Genomic DNA, 21,238 nt, shown 5'->3' on the forward strand with positions numbered 1-21,238 from the left:
CCTGCAGCTCCCCATCGCGGCGCGGCGTTGGCGTTGCCGAGGCGACCGCGGGGGCGGGGCCCGCCCCGCCACGGACCAATGGGACGCGGGAGGGGAAAGAGGCCCGTCAGCCAATGAACGGTTCTGCGGCGGCGGCGGCGGGGGGCGGGCTCCCCGGCCTGGCGCTCCCGGCTGGGCGGGGCCCGGCTCGCTGGCCCGCGCTGGACTTCAGCTCCCATCGTCCCCAAGCGGCGCAGCCGGAGTCTTGCGGTTGTCCTCATCAAAGGGGCAGCGAGTGGTGGGAGGCTGTGCCGGGAGCTGAGGGGCGAGAGTGCCTCTGAGCCTGTGCGGAGCCCGGCCAGAGCACGGCCTCCGGTGCCTTCGTAGGCTCGCCCGGTCGCGCGACTGGGCGGGAAGGGTTCCCATCCTGACCGAGCGCCCGGCGAGCTTGGAGATCACGACCCGAGATCTGTATTTAAAAAACACTGCAAAGCAGCGCGAGGAAAGAAGCATCCCGCGAACAGGGCGTTTATTGGCTCGGATTCAGCGTGGATATTCCACTGCAGGCCGCTAAGTAGCCGATAAGCGCGTTTTCAACATTTGGGCTACACTTGTTGATTCTTCAGTTAAGTATTTTCCCCTCCAGCACCTGTGATTTATGGCTATACCAGAGGCATTAGGCTATTTCCCTCAAATGCTTTCCGGAGTTAATGAGGTTACAGTTGACAGCTAACCCAAGATCTGATCTCCAGTAGTGTGTCTTTGGTTACTTTGCACTGGTGTCCCAAGATCATAAAGAAGGTTGCTACCTGTTACAGACCCCGTTTTCTTGTCCCCAGCCTACCCGGATGCAGCCAGGAAGTGCAAGGTTGTCTCATCCCTTTCTCAACAGGCACAGGCTTTTTGCATCAAGTGGAGCAGCTGTGAGATAGAAACACAGAAACAGAGAAGGGGGCTCCCGGGCCATCTAGTCTGACCCCCGGCTCCAGCCGGCTCGCCAAAGGTTGCACTGTTGCCTGCCTGTTTATAGCCGCTGCATGTGGTTTTGAAGGCCTGTGTCCATCAAGGGAGCCGACTGCTCCAGACTAAGGCAATGCCAGTTCTCCGGTGCTGCCCCATTGCAATGACCTGGCAATGCGAGGCCCAGGGAACCGAGCGCTGGAGGCCGCAGAAGGTGTGGCGATGGGCCCCGTGTCGCCACTGTGCTTGTCCTCACCCCTTCGTCATTCCCAGGTGGCGTGGGATGTGCTCCTGCGAGCCAGGTAGGCGCTTGAGCTGCCCTGCTTTTCCTCGGCGTGGGCCCCTGCGCTGGGCTGGACCCTCCTGCTCACCTGAAGAGAGGCTGCTCTCTTCTGGGGCCCGGACACGGCGCAGCGCTTCTCTCCCGGATGTGGGGGGCCCTCCGCTGCAGGCCTGTCGGGGTCACCTGAGGAATCAAGCGGACAAGTGTGTGCGTCGCACGAGTTGCAGCCGCAAGCAGTTCCGAGGTGCGCCGTTCGCACCGTGCGTGGCAGCGAAGCAAGCCGAGCCCCGTGGGCCGGGCCGCTGCATTTCTGCATTTCCTGCACTGGGCTGCGCTTAGGGGCAGTGGGCTGCAAAGCCCCTTCTGGCACTGGCAACGTACGGCTGCTCTTACCCAACCGGGGGTCTTGCGCACCTGTTGCGAGAGGGTCCTGGGGTTGATGCATGGCTTTCTGTGGGTCTCCAGGTAGAGACTGCGTAGGGGGCTGCCCCCAGAAAGCAGGCGCAACTGCGACCCTCGGGTTATAAGGCAGCACAGAAGTGGCATGAAATGAACACCGGATAGATAGCCTGGCGCATTATAAAAGCCACGGCAGGAAAGCTCCCTACCTGGCAGACACGTGCCGGGGCTCGTGGAGCTCTGCAGATGGGCATGAGGCTTCCTCACTGGCTCTGGCTCTGGGGAGCAGCGGGCGCCCCCCACCTCGGTCCCCTGGGCGTCGGTGGCTGGCTGGCATCCTGTGGCCGTGGCAGACGGCTTCTGCGGGGCCTGAGCCTCGGCGGGGCAGTCAACGATGCGCCGGCGCCTCTGCAGGATGGAGGCCAGCTGGTTGCTTGCAAGGTTGTTCTTCTGGCTGCGCCTCTGCCGGGTTGGTCTCCTGGCCAGCCCCGTTTTAGTGCTCTAGGCAGGAGAGAAACGGGAAGGGGTGGAGCAGGTGCCGGTGAGTCTGAAGTCCTCTGCTCAAGGGCAGGATGCCCCGTCCAAAGGTCCGAAGGCCATCTTGTGCTGCGGTGCAAGACGAGCCACGAGGAAGGTGTGACCCGCCACACCTCTATTGCTTCTCCTCACACTGCATCGCAGCGCGTCTATTTCTCTGCACCTGGCACCTGGCGGCTGAAGGTGTGAACAGGCTGAGTGGAGCAGCGGTGTGTTTTGGGTACGGCAGAAGCCCCGTCTGTGGGACGGGCACCTGGAGTGGCTCGTTCGCACACTCAGGCTACCCCTCAGTCCGGCGGAGAATTAGTTCTGGGAAAAGGACGCAAGCGCTGCGTAGCAATGACGCCTGTGCATTCTCAGCACCAGGTTCCTTCTGTCTGGAAGCAACCAAGCTCACCTGCATGAATCGGGACTTTGCTTCAAAATATTTAGCCTTAAAGGTTTATTCGGCTTGACAGACTGTCAGAACCGATCGGGCACAATTAATCGGTGGAAGGCGATTTGAATTAAAATGGTGGCGGTCTAAAGTGCACTTTGAGGGGAGCAGTTTTGCTTTACATATGTCAACAGTGATTTTCCCATTCATCTTTTTGGAAATTAATATTCCATTAAACAAGCACTGGTCGTTTCCTTGAAGAATGCCAATTATCTCAAGCTGCTCCAAATATTTCGGGGCACCTCTGCAGGATTTTGGGAATTGCGCTCCTCTGCACAGTGATCTGGACTGTTCCAGACGCTGGCCACTAGCTACTGCTCAGACCCCAAAGGCGTTGCGCAACTTCCTCTGGCTTTCGTATTTTTCTGGTAAGAAAACCATGGAAGAAACCACGGGAAGGCACCGAAGGGCTTCAAGCGGCAGGCGAAGACACCCAACAGCAACCGCTCTGTAACGAGCCATGGAAGAGTGATCCCGAAGCACCCCGCCTGACTGCCCGGTGAATGACGCCTGGATGCTCCGTGCGCGCAGGAGAACCCTTTGGCGGCGAGGGCTCGGCTGTGCCCCTTCCAACACAGAGGGGCCGTCCAGGCCCCAGTGGGCCATGTGGTGGATGGCCCTGCAGTGGGGCGTGTCGCTGTGCGCCCTGTCCTTGCCGATCCACTTCCCATTTCGCTCCACTTAGTTTTCAAGTGCCGGGAGAGGCTCTCCTGCTGCCCTCCCAGCTGCCCGGGGCCAGCAGCCCGAGCGCTTTCCCCCGCCCCGGCCCTCTCTGGCTGGCCTGGCTGTGCCACCGGAAGCGGAAGACGGGTTTCAGAGGGTTTCAAGGGTGGCTGGGTGGGTCCTCTGGCCACATGGCAGCAGAAGGGGCTGCTTCCCCCCCCCCCACAGCTCCCAGGGTGCCCTGCAGTGTAAAGGCATGCTGGGAACTGGCCAGCGGCCGCCCAGGCATCCTAGAGGCACCACCCAGCAGGAGGGCCCAGCAGGCACTGCAGCTGCTCTTGCGGGGGGCGGGGGGGCTTCCCAGCGCACCTACCAGGAGGCTCTGGAGCTCCAGCGCTGCGCTTCTTCGCTTGGTCGACGCAGCAGACGATCGCTTGGGAGGAGACGGCAGGAGCATCTGTTAGACAGCGTTTGGTCCTCCCCCGCTGCAAACCTGGGGCAGAATCTCAGGCCCCCAGGGCAAATCTGCCCCAGTCCAGCCCTCTGGCGCTCCCTTTCCCCTAGTGCCTGGCTGTTGCAGAATTTTCCCACTCCCCTTGAAAGGTTGCAGCGCCTCTGCTTTAAGGTCAGTTGGCTGGCACAGAGTCCGTCTGCCCTCCCTCCCTCCCTCCTTTGCTTAACCCATTTTGCCATCCCTAACATGGCGCCCCGAGTTCCCACCATCCCCAGCCAGGGCTCCCACCGCCACGCTGGCAGCGGATGAGGTCCCGTCCACAGCATTCGGGAGGCGCCAGGCTGGGCAAAGCGCTGGAAGCGGCTTCCACGCCCTGTCTGGGCAGGAGTGGCATTGCCAGCAGAGCCTCATCCGCGCCAGGAGGGCTTGAGCGGTGTCTCCGAGCCCAGCGAGACGGCCGTGGCGGTTCCCCGGCCTCCCACCTGTCTGGAGAAGGCACCCACCTTGCTCCCCACGGGGCGCAGCGCCACCCCGCTCTTGATGCGGGCGATCATCTCGTCCACTGCTCTGGCCTTCACCTCGTCCAGGCCAGGCTTGCTTGCCCCTGGGGAAAGCGGGGCAGCTCAGTGCTGTGCCCTCCGCCAGCCCCCACAGCTCCCCGCTCGGGCTGGGGGGGGCGGCCCTCCAGGTGCTAGACACGTGGTGTATTCATGCGGCTGAGTCCAGCATCTTCCCTGATCCCTCCTGGACGAGGGGCAGAACTCGGGGCAAGTGCTGTGTCCAGAACGGGCAAACTGAACGCATCCTGACATCCCGAGCCCCCCAATAGCCCAGGCCTGTTTATCTCAGGATCCAGACCGTTTTTTAAAAGTAAAAGACACATTTGGTGGATCAGGTAACAGCTGATCACCTTTTCTGCCCTAGCAGGTTCCCCAAAGAATCCAAGACAGACAAACAGATGAACAAGAGACCTGCTTTTAAAGCACCCCAAAAGCTGGTTCGGCCCCATCTCGGGTCCCACGGCGGCCCAGCAAAGCTTCAGTGCAGCTGAGCACAGAGGGGGTTGGTGGCGCACTCCCCCCGAAGGCCTGTGGGGCCACCAGGCAGCGGCTTTGCCGAGAAGCGGGGCAATCGGCCCTTGGCGCCAGCTAAGCTCCCCAGCATCGTCCGGTGCTTCACTTTGCTCGAAGCAGGGCTCCCTTGGGGCTGTGCCGAATCCACCCTCAATCCGTTGCATGGGAGGGACCCAAGTTTGACATGAGGGGGAACTGCCCCCCTCCCCCCCCACGCATGCCCTAAGCCCGGCTCTTGCAAAGCCCTGTTCCGCAAGCCACCCGAGTCATTTCTATTCCAGACTAAGTGGCCCCACCACGCGGCCCGTCGTGTCCCTCCCCATGCCCTGCCCCACTCCCCGTGCATCAGCCACCCCACCCCAGGGCCCACGGTGGCCGGCTGGGGAGGATGTGTGTTGCAGTGCAACACATGCGAGCACCGGGTGGGCGATGCGTGACGGCAACATGCCCAGCCGGATGAGGACGGCCAGAGCCGGCCATGCAGCGCACAGAAGCGACCTGGCCTGGCCACCGAGGTCCCATCCTTGCTCTCTGAGCTCGGTGCTGAGCCTGCGTGTGCTGAGCTCCCTCCTCGAGCCCTCCTCCACTTACCCTGCTTCACTGGCCGCACTCCCTTCCGCTGTCGGATGGCCGTCAGGGGGCTGCAGAGGAACAAGAAGGGTCAGGTTTTGGCTGCGTGCGGCACTGTGGGTCTGGTGCCCCCCATGGTCGCTCTCCCTTTCCCCAGCTTGGAGCCCAGCACTGCCTGCTCTGACCGGCAGCAGCTTCCCAGGACACGTCAGTGCCAGGGTCCGGCAGCCCTCCCGGACTTGTGAGCACAGGGGGCGGGGGGTGCTGGAGACTGCTGTGGGCGCTGCCACAGAGCGGCTCCCACGGGGGCCTGGCTGGCCATGCTGGGGCTGCCTGGGGGCCTGGCTGGCCTGGGGAGGCGCAGGGGAGAGCAAGAGCGGGGCCTGAGGCTGGGAGGGAGGGGGAAGCGGAGGGGCGCTTTCTGGCCAGCCAGACCTCTCCCCCTCACAGAGACTGCCCTCCCTGCTCCCCCGGCCTCCCCACTCCCACCCTCCCTGCCCCACGGTTTCTCCCACTTGCCCCCTTCCTTGTCCCAGCCTTGCTCTGCCTCTCCACTCCCTTTTCTGACAGTCCTGCGCTCTCTCTGGCGTGTTGCTCGGCGTGTATGCGCCAAGCGACACTGCTTTCAAGCCCATGTGGTACAGCTCTTGGTAGGCTATACCACTTGGGGTGGGGGGGAGAACGCACTGGCAACTACTCTGATGTAGCCCCAGCTTTTCCGTCTCTCTGACTTGCAAAGCATCCGCGTGCTGCTCCGTACGTGGGCGGGGGGGGGACATGCCCACCCACATTCTGACCTGGTACGGTCCAGCAAGGGGGCCTCGCTGGGCACTCTGCGGGGCAAGGGATGACGCCTTGGAGGCTTCTCCAGCTTGGCGGTGGGTTTGTCCCCCTCCTGGACTGGGGCGGGCCACTGGCATGCACAGAAATTAGACCATGCATCACCCCGCCCAGAGCCAGTGGGGTGGGGCAGGATGTAAGGACCTGAATGATGGTGAGAAGGGATCGGAAGCGAGTCCAGGCAAGGCGGGCACGGCTGCTCTGCGGAAGCGTGGCTGTGGGCCGAGGGCTGCAGGGGGAAAGCGGCACTTGGAAAGTGGCCTTGCTCTGGATGCCTGGAGAAGGGCTGGGCGGGACGGCGCCTCCCGCTTTGGGCTGGGAGGCCCGTGCCCGGAACGCTCAGCCCTGGCCCCGGTGACCCTCGCCGCCACTGTGCCCCATGGGGCTTGGGCCCCATCGCACCTCCCTCAGCTGAGGGCCGATTCTGTTTCGGCGATGCTCTGGGGGGCCACGGCAGAGGCGCCAGGCACGGTGCCCAAATGCCTGCACGGCGGGGCACTGGCACCAAGGCTCTTCCTGCCAGGAACATGCCTTGGGAGAGACATCTGAGTGCTTTAGGATGGGAAGGCAATGCACAATATCCAGGAGCCCATCCCCAGATGGGGGAAGGGGGGAGAGGAAGGGCATGGCCCTCTGGGAAGCCCCAGGGAGCCGGGTGGGCAGGCCAGCTGGATGCTGCTCCCAAGCCTGGGGCCCAGTTGTGCTCCGGGGCCTGCCTCGAGGCCCCAGCCGGGCGCTCCGGTGGCGCGGAACATGGCAGGCACGTGGCTGAGGGCAGCTCAGCCTTGGCTCCTCTCACAGCCGCCTGAGAGCGGCGCACCGGCTCCGTTGGCGAGCGCGGGGCAAAAGGCTGCGGACGGTCCCTGCAGGACGTGACCCAGAGAAATCCGCAGCAGCCCCAGGGAAGTTTGGACTCCCGCGAAACCGACCCGCAGACTCCGGAGCAGACCGCTTTTCCCATCTCAAAAGAATATCGTGGATGTACAGGCCACAGTTTTCGTTTACTTTCCAGAACTGGATGCAAATTTTAGTTGCAGAAGAATTTACAAAAGAGAACAACGCTAATGAAAATGCGCACTGGCCCCTGTGGCACACCGTGAGTGTACCCATTTTGAGGTGGCTTGTGTATGGAGGGGGTTGGCACATTTCTGGAAGTGCAAATATGCACAAGCGTGCAGAAAGGCACACCAGCCCTTTGCACAAAATCTGACCGTTAGTGAGTGCAGATGGAGCAAAGGCGCCTGAAGATCTGCAAAAAGCAGCCGCCGGTCGTAGGAAGTCCCCTCGTCACCATTCCAGAGCCCGAAGGCCCGAAGGCTGGCTTAGACGAAACCTCCGCGTCCACTTACCCCCCGCCCCCCGCCCACGGGGACAAGGGGAGACGGCAATCTCTCGGCAGGCGTGCCGAGCGAGCATCGTGAAGTTGCGGATTTTGGAAGTCTGCACTCTGCAGTCTTGTGCTGTGCGACACTTACTCCACGTGAGCCGTGCAGGTTGGTGGAGGCAGCGGAGGGGGGGGCGGAGGGGGAGGCAAGGGGGCTTCCTTGGGAGCCGGGGCCTCTTCCGTCACCTTCGCCTTCTCTTCCAGGGATTTCACTGCAACGAAAATGGCACAGTCTCGGAACGAGGTGGCAGAGACGGGCGAGCGCTTCTGTGCCGAGGATCAGAACTGACAGGGAGCTGGTCTGGGGCAGGGAGCAGTCGCAGGTCACCGGGAAGGAAGGGCTGGCCAGGGAGGCCGAAATCCCGGCAGCCGGGGTGACGGCAAAGGAACACTTTTACAGCAAGGCCTTGCCGTGCTCGGGTCGGGTCGGGGGGCCAGCGGGGGTGGCCGGTCCCTTCCCCTGTCCTGTGCTTTTCCGAAAAGTTGCCCTGCAAACGGAGCCAGCAAGGGACGAACAAAGGGGTGGGCGGGCAGGTATTCTTAAAAGCGAACATCCCCCGGCCCACTGCCCTCTGAATCACGGCTTCCAGGGAGAGGCCAGAGCGACACCCGCCAGCCTGCACTTCTGTCATTCCCTCTGTGTGTGTCCTTTTGCAAATTAGCAAGCCACTGACAGGAGTGAAAAAAGACCCTTGGAGAGTCCACTGCCATGTGCGGTCAAAAGAACATCGATGGTTTATTCAGACATGCAGGAAATTCATGTGGCATGCAGAGAGCGGACCGCAGCGACGAGGACGGCACAAGGCGCTTCCTAACCTTTCAGTCACGTACCCAGTTTAGAGGAGCGGGGGGGGGGGGGGGGGGCAGGGGCTCAGGGGCACCGTTTGCTAGAGGCACCGGAGAATAAAGCAACGGGGTCAAATGAGATTAGGACAACGCAAGGAGAAGAACCCGGAGGACAGGTAAGCAGCTGGCATCTCTAGGAGCGCACCTGCAAAGCACAGACCTCCCGGGACGGGGAAGCGAGACGTGTGGCCTGGATTCCGGGCCAGATCCTGCCTTGTCTAAGGCTGTTCTCACAGTGTCAGGCTTGCAGCCGCCACTTATGGCGAAGCCTTGGCTCGTTTTTTCCGCACCCCGGCCTATTCCGCACCAGGCCACCCGCATGCTGTCTGGGGAAAGCTGGCTTCCGCAAGCTGCGTGACTGACGCCTCTCTGCACCGTGGCACGGCCTCTGCGTGGCCCTCCGGCAGCCGGGCCGGGCCGGGGTCCCAGCAGGGGTGGATTCCCCGTGTGTGCCAGGTCCGGCCCCGCAGCTTCCAGGAACAAAAAGGAAGGTTCCGGCAAGCGCATCTAAAGCATCGCACCTCTCTGCTCCAGCGCGGCCTTTCTCTCCTCCAACTGGAGCAATCGCTCCTCCAGGCACGCTTTCTCCTCCTCCGCTGCAGCCAGGGCCGCCTGGAGCCGACACAGTTCTTCCCGCTGCGGCCGCTCGGCTAACTGGGCCTCCAGATCCTTCACCTGGATGGCCAGAGGGGACCTGAAGCCAGAGGGAAAGCCCTTCCCCTTGGCACGCCGGGGAGCCCGGGAGGCGGGGGCGGGCGTCCTCTGCTCGCTTACGTGCCCCCTCGGATGCAGCATTAGTCAGTGGGGCGGGTGGCTGGAGGGCTGGGTGGGCGACCACACGGCGTCCTTCGCGCAGCACGTGCCGGTGTTTTGCACGCACTGCCGCACCGAGGAGATCGGGGAAGCTTGTCAGAATCGAAGGAAGACCCGCGGACAAGCTGTCGGCCGCGGAGGTTTCCCGCTCGGCATCCCGGTGGCCCTTTGGCCCTGCTGCTCGTGGGTCGTTCCCATGGGAGGTGGGACGCTGGGGCAGGAGGAGCCCCGTGCCGGGGGGAGGGGGTGTTCTGGCGGCCGTGCTGCTGTGGGGCACAGGCCTGTGGGCCGTAGTCCCTGCCACGCTTGGGAAGCAGCCCCCTGCACCCGGGGGCAAGCGCCTGACTTGGCCTGAGCCAGGCTCTCGGGGCATCACGCCTGTTCAAAGGCGCCACTTGCACTGGGGGAGAACCCCCTCCAGGTGCTGGGGCAGCAGCAGATGCCTGGGGAACGGGGGCAGCTGCAGCAGGGCGTGTCCCGAGACTGCCGGGGCAGATGCCTTCCGGGGGTCCCGTTTTCAGACACAGGAGCAGAACAGTCCCAGTTGCCTGCACGGGCCGCAAATTCCCTAGGGTCTGCGTCCAGTGGCATCGCAGTCCAGGTCAGACTTTTGCCCCCTGCTCCTCCTCCTCTCCTGGGGGAGCCCCCCTTCCCCCCTGGGGACTCCATGTGCCCCTTCCTGCTCAGCCCAGATGCCACTCTGGAGAGGGGAGTGGAACGCTCGGTCCCCGCCGAGACGCTGGGGAGGAAGGATCCAGCGGCTTGCCTTCTCCTGGTGCGCCTGCTTGGCCTCTTCCAGCGCCCGGGTCGCCGTGGCCACCTCGTCCAGGGCCCGGAGGAGCTGCAGGTCGGGCCCCACGTTCTGCATCAGGATCGTGCTCTGCCGGTTGGCCTCCTCCTGCTTCACCAGCATCTGTGGGACGCGGGTGGGGGCGCTCGGTGGCAGCAACCCCAGGGCAGCCCTTGCCCTCTGCCAGGCACCCCCGTGTGAAGCCGGCCCGGTCACACACGCTTCCGTGGGGCACGCAGAGCTCCACCCCCACGTTCACGCGCCCCGGGCCCCCAGGCCTGGAGCACTGCCTCTCCGGCTTCCTTCAAAGCAGCAAGGGGGCCAAGAATGCGGCACTCAGGATGGCTCCGGTGACCACCAAGCGCGGGCTTCCGTCAGGGTCGGGGGCCTTTCGGCCGCTGTTTGGGGGGTTGGGGGGCTGGGAGGGCGTGGGTGCTGAGGTGGGCCACATTTCTCAACCCAAAGACACGCACTGCTTTGCAGATCTCCCGTGCTACTTCGCCCACAGAGAGGCCCGGGTGCGGAGAATCGCCGTCAAGGTTTAAGCAGAGCTGCGGAGATCGTGGCAGAGTGCCGGAGACAGAGCGAGTCGGCCGGGCTCCTCCTGCTCAGCCGGCAGCCGCCGAGGGCACACAGCACGGAGGGCTTTGGCCTCAGGCTGGGCAGGGCAGGGCTGCCCTCTGGAGGGAGGCTGCGGGGCTGCCCGCCCTTCCAAAAGAGGCCCGTCTGCATTCACGGAGGAGGAGGCGGCCAGCAACGGCTCCTCTCCTAGTCCTGACAGCTCTGTGCTGCCTCCCGGCACAGAGGCAGTCTGCCGAGGTCTGCCGGGGCACATGGGCAGGGGTGTGCCGTGGCTTCCCACAGACTGCAGCTGGGCCACGGGGCAAACCGAGCCCCGGAGGCCTGGCGCGGCCGGGCTCCCCTTATGGGCACAGCGGGACAGTTTCCCGAGCGGGCTCTGCCGGAAGGGGATCGCCCGCTCCCTGCCCACCGCAGGCATCCTTTCTCTGCTGGCTGGGAAACGCAGGTCTTCCCCTGCCAGCACCTCCCGCCTCTCAGCACGGAGTGAGACGCTGGGGGAGCGCCTGGAGCATCGCCTGCCCTTCCTTTCCGCCCCCTCGGCTCTCCCGGGCGGTTGTGCTCTCGCTTGCTTGGGAGCGCGGAGCGAAGCGGTTGTCCCTTGCCCCCATGCAGCACCCTTGCTAAAAACGGCCCGGAGAGATGCGGCCATGGGGCAGCACAGAACCGCAGAGGTAACGGGGCAGTGGTGCCGGAAGCCCTACCTGGCGGGCGAAGACCTCTGCTTGCTGCCTCAGCTCCTCCTCCAGGCCCAGCTGCTGTGACACCTTCCCGTACTCCTTGGTGACCAGGCGGACCGCTGGGGTGCCGAAGAAGAGATGGCGTCCACAAGCCGGCGGCAGGGCGGGGGGGCCTCCGTGGCCACATGCCCTCACGGAGGCCGGCCCTGCTTGCCACTCCAGCCCAAGGGGCTGCTTGTGAGTCGGGGGGGGGCTCCTCGCTGTGCTCTGCGGGGTCGGGACCTCTTGGACTCGGCTGGCTCCATCTCTGCACGAGGGGCTGCCCCAAGACGCGGGTGGCCATCCACCCAGACGGGTGAAGAGGAAACTGAGCAGGTCCCCGGAGGAGCCGTAGCTCCTGCCTGGGGTGGCAGCTCCAGGAGCCGAGGCAGCAGGTCCGGAATGCCGGTTCCCCGGGGGGGGGGGAGCGGGGTGCTGCCAGGCTCAGCGGAAGGTCACCCCCCCAACAAGGACCCCGGAGGTGCTGTTCTCTCTCCCACTCCTCCCCTGCCTCTCGCTCTGGCCCCAAATCCAGCGGTGCCAGGAGGGAGGGAGGAGGCAGATGAGGCGGCCCCCTTGCTGCCGTGCTCTCGGCCCGCCAGGCGAGCGAGCGGCAGCCCTGCAGAGGAGGAGCTGGGGGTGCGGCTTGTGCCCAGGGTGGTGGGAAAGGTGACTCCCCAGCAGTGGCCCTCGCATGCCTCTCGGGGGCTTCCCACCAAAGAACAGACGAGCTCGGCTGGACTGGAACGGGGGCTCGTGAAACCCAGTGCCACGTCTCCAACGGTGGTCAGCGCGATGCAGCAGGGAAGCCCGGCAAGAAGCCCACAGGACGCACCTGCCGCGTGCCTGCCCCCGGCAGCTGGTTTGGAGGGACGGACGGCCTCTGCGCGTGGCCTTTCCGTCCGCCTCTTGTGGCTGCTGGAGGGCCCCCATCAACCCAGCTGTCCCCCCCCCCACTGCCTGCTCCTGCAGCTGCAGCTCCCTCCCATCCTGAGCTGGCCTTCACTTCCTGGTGACTCGCTTGTGCAAAACTTTAGCCCTTTCTTAGAAACATAGAAACAGAGAGAGTCAGGAGGGGCCTCCCGGGCCATCTAGTCTGACCTCCAGCACCAGCCGGCTCCACTCACGACATGCCCGCCATGTGCACATCCAGCCTGTCCTTGAACAATGTCAAGGCTTTTACGTTCGGGCTGTTTGCGGCTGGGTGGGCTTCCCACTTTGAGTCTCCTGCAAGATAAGTGGCCCAGATTCCATCCTAGAGGGTCCACATGTGTTTCTCCGAGATCTACACCGTGGCCCATGAATGAATCACTTCAGGTTGTAGAGCAAGGAGGCCCTCCCAGACGCGGCTCACAGGTGTGGCGCCTGCGTAACTGGCGTCCCCTCGCCGACTCACCTTCTTTGAAATTCCTCACCGCCTCCTGGCCTCGCCTCACCAGGCCTTGCAGGGCCTGCTTCTCAGACCGTTCCTCTTCCAGCTGCATCCAAAGGGGTTAAAAAAACCGAACGGCCTGCGCGTGGGCATCGCCTGCCTTGGCAGAGCACGCCCTCAGCACTCCTCGCCCGTCTCCCCTCAAGGCGGGAGCAGTGGCGCTTTGTGGCCAGGCTGCGCCGGGTGACGGTGGCCGCAGCGTCCTTCCGGCCACGGGCTGCCCTTTGACCCGGCCTCAGGGAGGTCCTGGGCAGTTTGATCCACGTGCCCACTGAGCCTGCAGCCATTTCCAGGAAGCGAATTCCATGACTGGCAGCTGTAGGGCAGACGCTGAGAATGGAGCTGCCAGGCGCACGCTGCCCTTATGCAAATCCATCGTGTGACCCCATCTGGAATCCCGCACCTGCACAAAGGATGCTGGGGATGCGGAAAGGTCCCCTTAAGCTGCCCCGGTGGCTGCAGCAGCTCGCCTGCGAGCACGGGTGGCGAGAGCTGGGACGGTTCAGCGTGGAAAAGCGGTGCGGGAGGGAGTCTGGGCAGAGGCTGGGCAGGGCCGGCCCCGCTGTCGGGTGGGGTGGGGCAGCTGCCTCCGCAGAGGCTTGGGCTCTCGTAAAAGGGCAGCGAATGCTTTGCTCTGGACTTTGCCATGACCGTGTTCCTGCAACCGGGACTGGGCGGAGGAGTGCAGGGACATTCCGCCTCTCGTCCCAAAATAATCCCACCGAGCTAAACTGCGGGATTCCCTTGCACAGGACGTCCTGATGGCCACCTATTTGGACACTGATAGCCACGGAGCAGGAGGCCAGGGTGGCTGCCGGTCCTTAGCGCCCCTAGTGCCAGAGAACGGGGGTGGGAGGTGCGGGTGCACTCCTGCCTCGCTGAGGGGCGTCCCTTGGGGCAGGCGGTCGGCCGCCGCACGAACAGCATGCTGGGCTGGGCGGCCCTCTGGCTCTCGGGGTCCCACGGCTCGTGGCTCCACTGCTCCGAGCTTTGAACGGCTAGGCTGCTTGTTTGCAGTGATCAGGCACAACGCGGGAGGCGGCTTGACTGCACTCATCCGCCCCCCAGCCCTGCACAGCCTGCTCTGACAGGGAGAGGCTCCCCTAGACCCCGGGCAGAGGGGGCGCGCCCTTTCCCACCCAGCGCACGTGGGAAGCGATCCCGCCGGAGGCACGGGAGATTCTCCGAGGAAGACGCCCTCCTTCTCGGCTCTTGCTCTGCTCTTTCCGGGCTCCCAGCAGGGCAGCGCTTCCCGGAGCCCGTGAGCTGCAGCGAGGCATGTGCTGCGCAGCGAGGCAAGAGCCGGGTCCCTGCCGCTCCAGGCCTTCCCAGTGGGCGAGTGGGAAGAAGCCGAGGCGAGCACACGGCCCCCCCCCCCACCCCCAGCCCTCCTCCTGGAGCCTGCCAGTGGCTCCTTCCCCCGGGGAAGAACCGTACCTGCTCCTGGAGCTGCCTCACTCGCATGCTCAGCTCCTCCTTCTCGCCCAGCAGCTGGGAAATCTTGCCTTGGAGGGCTGCGGCAAAAGCAGGGAAGGGGAAGGGTGAGAGCAGGGCCCGTCCCGTCCCGGCTCCCCAGAAGAGCCTTCGCCCACCGGAGGCGCCCGCATTCCCCTGGAGCAGCAGGGGGCGGCACTGCGCACCCACCTTTGACCAGCTGCACGTACGGATCCACCGGACCCTCGGCTGCTTCGGCAGTGGGTTCCTCCGCTTCACCACGGCCCAGGAGGTCCCCGGGCAGCAAAGCACGGGCGGCAAAAGCCACGCTGATCCGCTTCAGCTTGTGGTTCTCGGCACTCACCTGCAGGCATCCAGACACAAGGACAAGAGGTGGTGTTGGGAAATTATTTGGTGCTTATATGCGCCCTTGTGTTATAAAATAAAATCTAGGCCCCTTTCTCACAAGGAAGCAAAATCCCAGCCAGGTTGCTGTTTGGCGTTGCTGCTGCCTTAAGAAGCTGGACTGAGAAGCTTCTGGAGCCTCATACTATGAGTGAGTGCGTTCTCATCAGAGAAACTCAACCATGCTGTCCATTTCTTTCTAAGCAGCTAGTCCCTCAGAGGCAAGCCCCTGCTGAGTGTGGTTGTCAAGCCAGATTTCCTGAATGGCTCCTCCATCAGACACATTTGCATGTTTGAACATCTGAACTGTCAAGAATTTGCTGGACTGACCCATCAGTACAGCAATCAGTCATGTTTCCCATGCTGTTGTTACCAGTATTTCACGTCATGCCTGAAGACATCCGGATGCCCTTGTACCAGCATGATCTGGAAACTTGACACTCTGTATTGCTGTATGTGACCAGCAGGCAATAAAAGTGTCTGTACATGGGCTGAGATTTTGCCATTGAGTTTGCCTCTACCTGGTAATGCATTATTGGTCGTGACTGCAGGTACCGGGCCACCAATCAATAATGCCACAGAGGTTAAAATGTTTGATTTTTCCCACAGACCCAAGTTTTTATTTCCTCACAAATTGAAAATGGGGATTCTGTCGGAGGCAACGTGTGTCTGAGGGTGGGATTGGCGCTGTGGGGGAGACGGAGCGCCCCGCGGTCTGGGGGAAGGGCTGCAGCCCAGCGGGGGAGCACAAGCCTGGCGGTCAGGGAGCAGAGGGGGAGACTGGCCCCGCTTTGCCAGAGGCCCCAGAAGCTGCCGCTGGCCACACCGGGCCCTCCTGCTGGGACAGTGAGGGTCTCACTCCCCCTGCTCTTGCATCAGAGGGTCGAGAAAGGGGCTCAGAGGGGGCTGGGTGGAGCAGCAGTCGGGGGACCCACAGCCGGCTACAGAATCGGACTCGGGTGCTCATCGATGGCACCTTCCCCAAGCGGCGAGAAGCAGCGAGTGCGGGGCCAGTGGGCTCGGCCCCGGCCCTGGGCCCACCAGCCTTTTCGTTACGGGCCTGGATGAGGAAGTGCAGGGAACGGTCATCAGATTTACAGATGGCAAGAAGCTGGGCGGGGGAGCTCAGGCCCTGGAGGCCCGAGAGAAGATTCAGGCTGGTCTGGACAGCTGGGCTGAAAGGAACAGAGGGCAAGTCGGAAACGCCAGGATCTGCACCTGGGAAGACGAAAGCAAAGGCGTCACTGCAAAGGCGTCACTTTCAACGATCCTGAAAGTGAGAAGGATCTTGGAATTGTCGCAGATCGCAAGCGGACTATGAGTCAGTGACGGGAAGTGGCTGCAAAAGGGCCAGTGCTATTTTGGGCTGCATTAGAGGAAGCGTCACTTCCAAATCGTGTGAAGCACCAGTTCCCCTTTATTCGGTGCTGGTAGGGCTCACCCAGAGCCCCGTGTCCCAGCTCTGGCACCACAGTCTAAGATGCAGCCAAGCTGGGAAGGGTGCAGGGGAGGCGACACGGATGATCGAGGGACTAGAAGCAATGCCCTGTAAGGACAGACTGGAAGAACTGGGCCAAAGAAGGCTGGGGGAGGCAGCACAGCCCGCTCCAAGTCCTTTCTTGGAAGGCTGTCCCAACGAGGAAGGGCAGGATCTCCTCTCAATCCCTCCCGGAGAGTAGGACAGAGAACCACAGGCGCAAGTCCCGGGAACCCAGCTTCTGGCTAGAAACCAGGAAGAAGCTCCTGGCTGTGGGAGCAGGATGGCAACAGAGCCCACGATCTCGGGGGGTGGGGGGGCTCCCTCACAGCGGAGGCATCAAAGAGGCAGCCGGACGGTCATCAGCTAGAGATCCTGCACACGGAGCCCTGCACTGAGCGGCGGCTGGACCGGCGGGCTGGAGCGCCCCCTCTGGCCCTCCCTTCTCTGATTCGACCTCCCCTCCCACCTACTGGAGGACGCAGGTGCACCCGCGCGAGTGTCTGCTGCCACGTCCTTAAGCCCTCGGTGGGGCTGGGGGTAAGCCAAAGGCTTAGCGGGAGAGGGTCCGGCTGAACGGGTGGGCGGCGCAGCCCCCGTGAGCCACACCCTGCCCCCCTCCGGGTGAGGCCGCTGCAGGGCACTGCTCCTGGGGCCGTCCGCCGCAGCCCTGCAGAAGCGGCTCCCATGCAGAATCCCGCCACGCACACCAGGCCCTGGAAGCAGGTTGCGCTGGTCTTGAGCTCGTGGCACGGGATGTTTCAAGCATGCCTTCTCCACCCGGAGTCGCTTCGGCAATGCCCACCATGGCCCCGCTAGCTGGGATCAAAGGGAACCGGAATCCATAGCAGCGAAACCCACCAAAGGCGCAGCACGAGGAAGCTCAGTCTGGGCAGTAGCGCAGGATCAGGCCGGAGTCAAAACCAGCCTGTCGCAAAGCGCTAAAATGCAGCAGGTTGAAGAGAGTAAAAACTCATGCAAGTCTTGGCGGTTTCCTTGCCTTTCCTGTCCATTCATCACACGAGGGGTTTGTGCTTTTGCAGAATTGCCGCCAGCTGCCTGGGAGTGCTTTGGGTTTGTGGAACGAGTACCCCAAGGGGCAATCGGCATTTTTAAACAGAAGGGCGGCCATTTCCCACGTGCGTCACCCAGCGAGAGAAAAGTCCTACAGCTCTCGGCCAGCCCGGCTGCCTACGTGTGCAATGAGGGACGTGCCCTAAATTGGGGAGCGAGACCCCGGATCACTGGCGTGGCAGGTGTGTGAGCTCCCGTGAGTGCGATGAACAGCATGACGGAAGCCCGAAGCCCGGGAGGCGGGGTGGGGGCTCATGGACCAGATTTCTTGGTTCTCCGTTACTAAACTGGGCGGAAGGTGGCGGTTCAGCTCCGCATCACCACAGCCCACTCCTCGCCCTTCCCCGAGCGGTGCGCACCTGGGCTGCGTAGGCTTCCGCCTGCTCGCGGCACGTCTTCTCGATTTCGTATTCGGCCTCCAGCAGGGAGAGCTCTGCCAGCACCGCCTGAGAAGCTGGGACAGAAGGGAGAGGGGCGACGTGAGAGGCGCACGCTCCGGCCATCGCCCGCCTGGCCTGCGTGAGGTTCGTCCAGCGGCCAGCCAGGTCCTCCCGGGAAGCCCCAGGCACTGGCATACTGCCTCCCGTGCTAGAGTAGCGTGTGTGTATCTTTTGTGGTTGGCCGGTAGCAGGACATGGCCGTGAGGGGGGGAAGAAGCCAGAGCGGGGGTTCAAAATATATCGACACTTTGGGGACTAGAGAATTGGGACATCTTGCTTGGTCCAGGAATGCCCCCTCGAGTCGACATCAGAAATTCCAGCAGACCACAGATGATGTCTTTTTCAACCAAGCCTTACACTGTAAGCGTTTATAGGCATGTTACACGAGGCGCGTCCAGCATCACGGTGCCCTCGGCCCCGCTTCGGGAACTTCTCGCATCTGGTCTGGAAGGGGGCCCTGTGTTCCCAGGGGCCGCTGCCTCTTCCGGACACTGGTGGTCCTTCTCCACGGAGGAGCAGTGGGAACTGCCGGCTGCACCGCCAGCAGCGCTACGAGTGCCCCATCAGGGCTGACTTTTCCAGGGCAGCCTGGACTAACTCCTTCTATTTCTGAAGTCTGCTGCCAGTCACAGCTCATACCAGCCACCCCAGTGTGGCCCCTGTGCCTCCCCCTCCCGCACCTCGCTTCCCCACACTCTTCACCTGCAAAAGCAGGTGGAAGGGCCAAGCTGCGGGGAGGACCTACCTTGCTCATATTCCTGCAGCTTTTCCTCCACCTCCTCCCTCTCCTGGAGAAGAGCTGCCTCCTGGAGGACGGAGGGGAAAAATGCTGGTTAGGTCTGGGGCCGTTCCAGCAGCTCCCAAGTACTTCCCACCCTGGAAACAGGAGATGCCCCCCTGGAATCAGTGGCTGTGCACCTGGTGGGTCCACGTACCTGGTCCTCTTCCTCTTCCTCTGAATCTGGGCTGCTGTTAGATTCCAAAATGGCTGCAGAGGGATGAAGAGGGAAAGTGGTCACGGCAGGGCAGGCCTGGCTGCAGAGCCGGGGGGTTCAGGGGTGCCGCGACTCTCCCGGTCAGTAGCCCAGTGCAAAGTTCACGCTGGCATGCGCTGCATCATGGGGTGCTTTCCTGCAGAAGCTGGTGTCTGGGTGGGGGCTGCACCGTCGAGGAGCAGAGCGGAGCGTGTCCCGCCAGTGTGGGCTTTGAATGCACCGGGGCCCAACGTCACAAACACTCCTGAACTTCCATTTCACCCAAGGTTACACCAGGAGCGAATGTTTCTTTCTGACATCGAGGATGCTTCCAGCGGCAACTCCAACCGTTTCTCCTGGTCTCTCTTCGCACATTTATCAGTTCAGTGAAATGCATCCTTCCCACGTCTGTTGCGCCATTTGTGATTTCCTTGGTGGGCACCTGGCCATTGAGGCCAGCGAAAGTGTTAGGGTGGAGGGGTGCCATGCGGGGGGAACCTGAAACCCTCCGCCTATTTCCAGGTGCCCTCAGGACCATGAGGCTTGGGGGATGCTGCAAGCTCCGCCCACCACTGGACTTGTCTCCACCTGTCCTCAGGTAGCCCTCTGAGCACATGGCCTCTGTCTGCAGCTACCCAAGAGCCTTCCCTGCTGACCTGCAAGCCTACAGAACACACTGGGGCTGCCAGAAGAGCACTTTTGGCCCCCGGCGGCCCATTCCCTAGGCGGGTCTGTGCTGAAACCCCCCGTGCCCACTCCAGCTCCTCTTTACCGGGGCCCGGAGTGCTGCCGGCAGCTCGGATCCTTGCAAAAGGCGGGAGGCACTTTCTCCTGTTCCTGGAGTCCCTAGAGGCTTGTGACAAATTAGTAAATGCTCCCCTGGTGGGTGGAGGGGGACTCCGAGGCTCTTGCTGGGCAGAGGGAGTTTAAATCCCCGCCAAAGCCCTTTCGCACGCCCGCCATGGGTTGCATGCAGCAGTCTGCATTTTGGCAGCGGGCAGGTACAACCGACTGGGGGGCACCTGAGCTGTTGCCAAGGAGGGCAATGCCAGGGTGGGCACCCCCTGGACTTTTCCGCGGGCAGCCCCTTGCATGTTGCCTGCAGAACTGCCAATGTCTGTTTGTGCAGCTACAGGTAATTATTTCCTAAAATAATACATTTTGCATGCCTTTGTGCACTAATGAAATTAAAAACTGCTCCCCAATGTTTGAAAATGTTTGTATGCAGCCGGGAGGGGCCTCTGGCATGCTCGCAGAACAGCAGAATTTGTCCCTTCTCTGTTGCCTCGAAAGAAAAGTCTGGGTCCAGATGAGGATGATCGGACAGGGCTGGTTGCCCCTCCAATCTTCCTCTGGGTTTTTTAAGGGACTGCCAGGAGCACTCAGAATGGGGCACATACGAGCTTGCCTGGAAGACAGTTTTTGTGATCTCCCCCTCTCCAGAAAAGGGAAAACAAGAAGGTTGGAGGAGTCTCAGAGCGCATCAGCGGCGGGATGCGGCAGGATCCGGTCCCCCGAGTGCCTCTGGGCCGTTTGGGGTGGCTGGTACTTGTGCTTGCCCGGCAGCCCCGTGACAAGAGCGGCACCCCCGCCCCCCATTCTGGCCGTGAGGCTCTGTAAGCGATCCCCCACACGCACGAAAGGGGTCCATCTGCGGGGTCAAGCGACATGGCGGCCCATCGCAGGAACACCCCCGTGAGCAACTGCTCCAGGGAAGCTGCTCTGGGTTCGTGCCGTGGGGCAGCTGAGGGTACGGCCCACCGGTGCCTCCTCACCGACCCAAGAGAAGCGGGTTGGGGAGACGCTGGCGCAAGCAGCTCGGGCAACGAGGCGCTTGGGGCAGGGGAACACGGAAGTGTCTGCGGGTGGGTCCTGGAAGCTGCTTATTTATATTACTGCATGTGCGTGTGTAAAAAGGAGGGAGGGTAAATAGAGCAGGAGGGAAATTCAAGATCGTTTAGGTATAAATCAAAGCAAAGCAATGCAATACAAATAACAGGAAACCCCTCGGCCTGGCAGTTCTCCGGCTCTCCGGGAAGCGCTTCCCGCAGTGTCTCTCCTTCAAGTCCTCTGGTCGCTCTGCAGGGTCCTCCTCTTACCTTCCAGCTGGCCGAATCCACCCTCCGAAAGCTCCATCTGGGGCTGCGCTGGCAGTGGGGCTGCGGGGAGCTTCCCTGCCCGCCAGTCCTTGCACTGGCTCCCTTGCAGGAAGGACGGGGCCGTCCCTGCGCAAAGATGAAGTGAAACTCCCTCTGTCCTTGGGCAAGCCTGCCACGCGGAGACAGGGCCCGCGGGGGGCTGCGCGGCGAGGCGTGCATGGGCAGGGACCTGGGGGCTCTCCTGGCTCAAGCAGGGCAGCGATCGCACCCCCCACCCAGTGCCGCTGCGAGGGAAATCTGCCGTTGTGCAGGGTTCGGACTGGCACAGGCTGCCCGGGACATGGCAAAGGTTAATTGCGCGGTTTAGACGATGCTTCGGTCTGCTTAAACGCCCGAAGAACCGAAGCCACACGCCCGCCTGCATTGCGCAAGCGGCTTCTTGCACGGCTCTGCAAGGCCTGTTCCAGGCGAGGCCCGGGTCTTGCCTCAGCACCTCCTGCAGAAATCCCGCTGAGCAGGCGTGCTTGGGGCAGCCCCCCAAGCAGGCACCTCATGCATCAGAAGCGCTGACCGCCAGC

The 21,238-nt window shown here is 62.8% G+C and overlaps 1 protein-coding gene across 2 annotated transcripts; it reads right to left on the reverse strand.

Annotated features, from left to right (window-relative positions):
• Positions 1-476: 476 nt before the first annotated feature.
• On the reverse strand, positions 477-20,737 carry LOC123023210 (shootin-1-like). 2 transcript variants are annotated; one of them, XM_044429683.1, is made up of 17 exons: positions 20,661-20,737; positions 18,523-18,575; positions 18,333-18,393; positions 17,507-17,601; positions 14,402-14,555; positions 14,195-14,271; positions 12,722-12,803; positions 11,311-11,405; positions 10,004-10,150; positions 8,946-9,099; positions 7,670-7,790; positions 5,376-5,425; positions 4,215-4,315; positions 3,631-3,690; positions 1,831-2,122; positions 1,311-1,405; positions 477-900 (listed from the first exon to the last, which is right to left on the reverse strand). In XM_044429683.1, exons 1-17 carry the CDS (start codon positions 20,695-20,697, stop codon positions 865-867), a joined length of 1,710 nt encoding a protein of 569 aa, XP_044285618.1. In that variant the 5' UTR covers positions 20,698-20,737; the 3' UTR covers positions 477-864. The 2 variants fall into 2 exon arrangements, with proteins under 2 accessions (XP_044285618.1, XP_044285617.1); XM_044429682.1 differs by having other exon boundaries at positions 477-1,405.
• Between the last annotated feature and the right edge of the window lie 501 nt (positions 20,738-21,238).

The sequence above is a fragment of the Varanus komodoensis genome, unplaced genomic scaffold (genome assembly GCF_004798865.1).
Source record: "Varanus komodoensis strain SLA01 unplaced genomic scaffold, ASM479886v1 scaffold2, whole genome shotgun sequence".
Taxonomy (NCBI): Eukaryota; Metazoa; Chordata; class Lepidosauria; order Squamata; family Varanidae; genus Varanus; species Varanus komodoensis.

What these genes read in the sequence shown, in the direction of transcription:
- LOC123023210 (XM_044429682.1), bottom strand. Translation starts at nt 20,697, where the DNA reads ATGGAGCTTTCGGAGGGTGGATTCGGCCAGCTGGAAG. An exon ending in AGGAAGAGGAAGAGGACCAG is followed by an intron (nt 18,394 to 18,522) that starts GTACGTGGACCC and finishes TCCGTCCTCCAG; the next exon opens with GAGGCAGCTCTTCTCCAGGA. An exon ending in GTACGTGCAGCTGGTCAAAG is followed by an intron (nt 14,272 to 14,401) that starts GTGGGTGCGCAG and finishes CTTTTGCCGCAG; the next exon opens with CCCTCCAAGGCAAGATTTCC.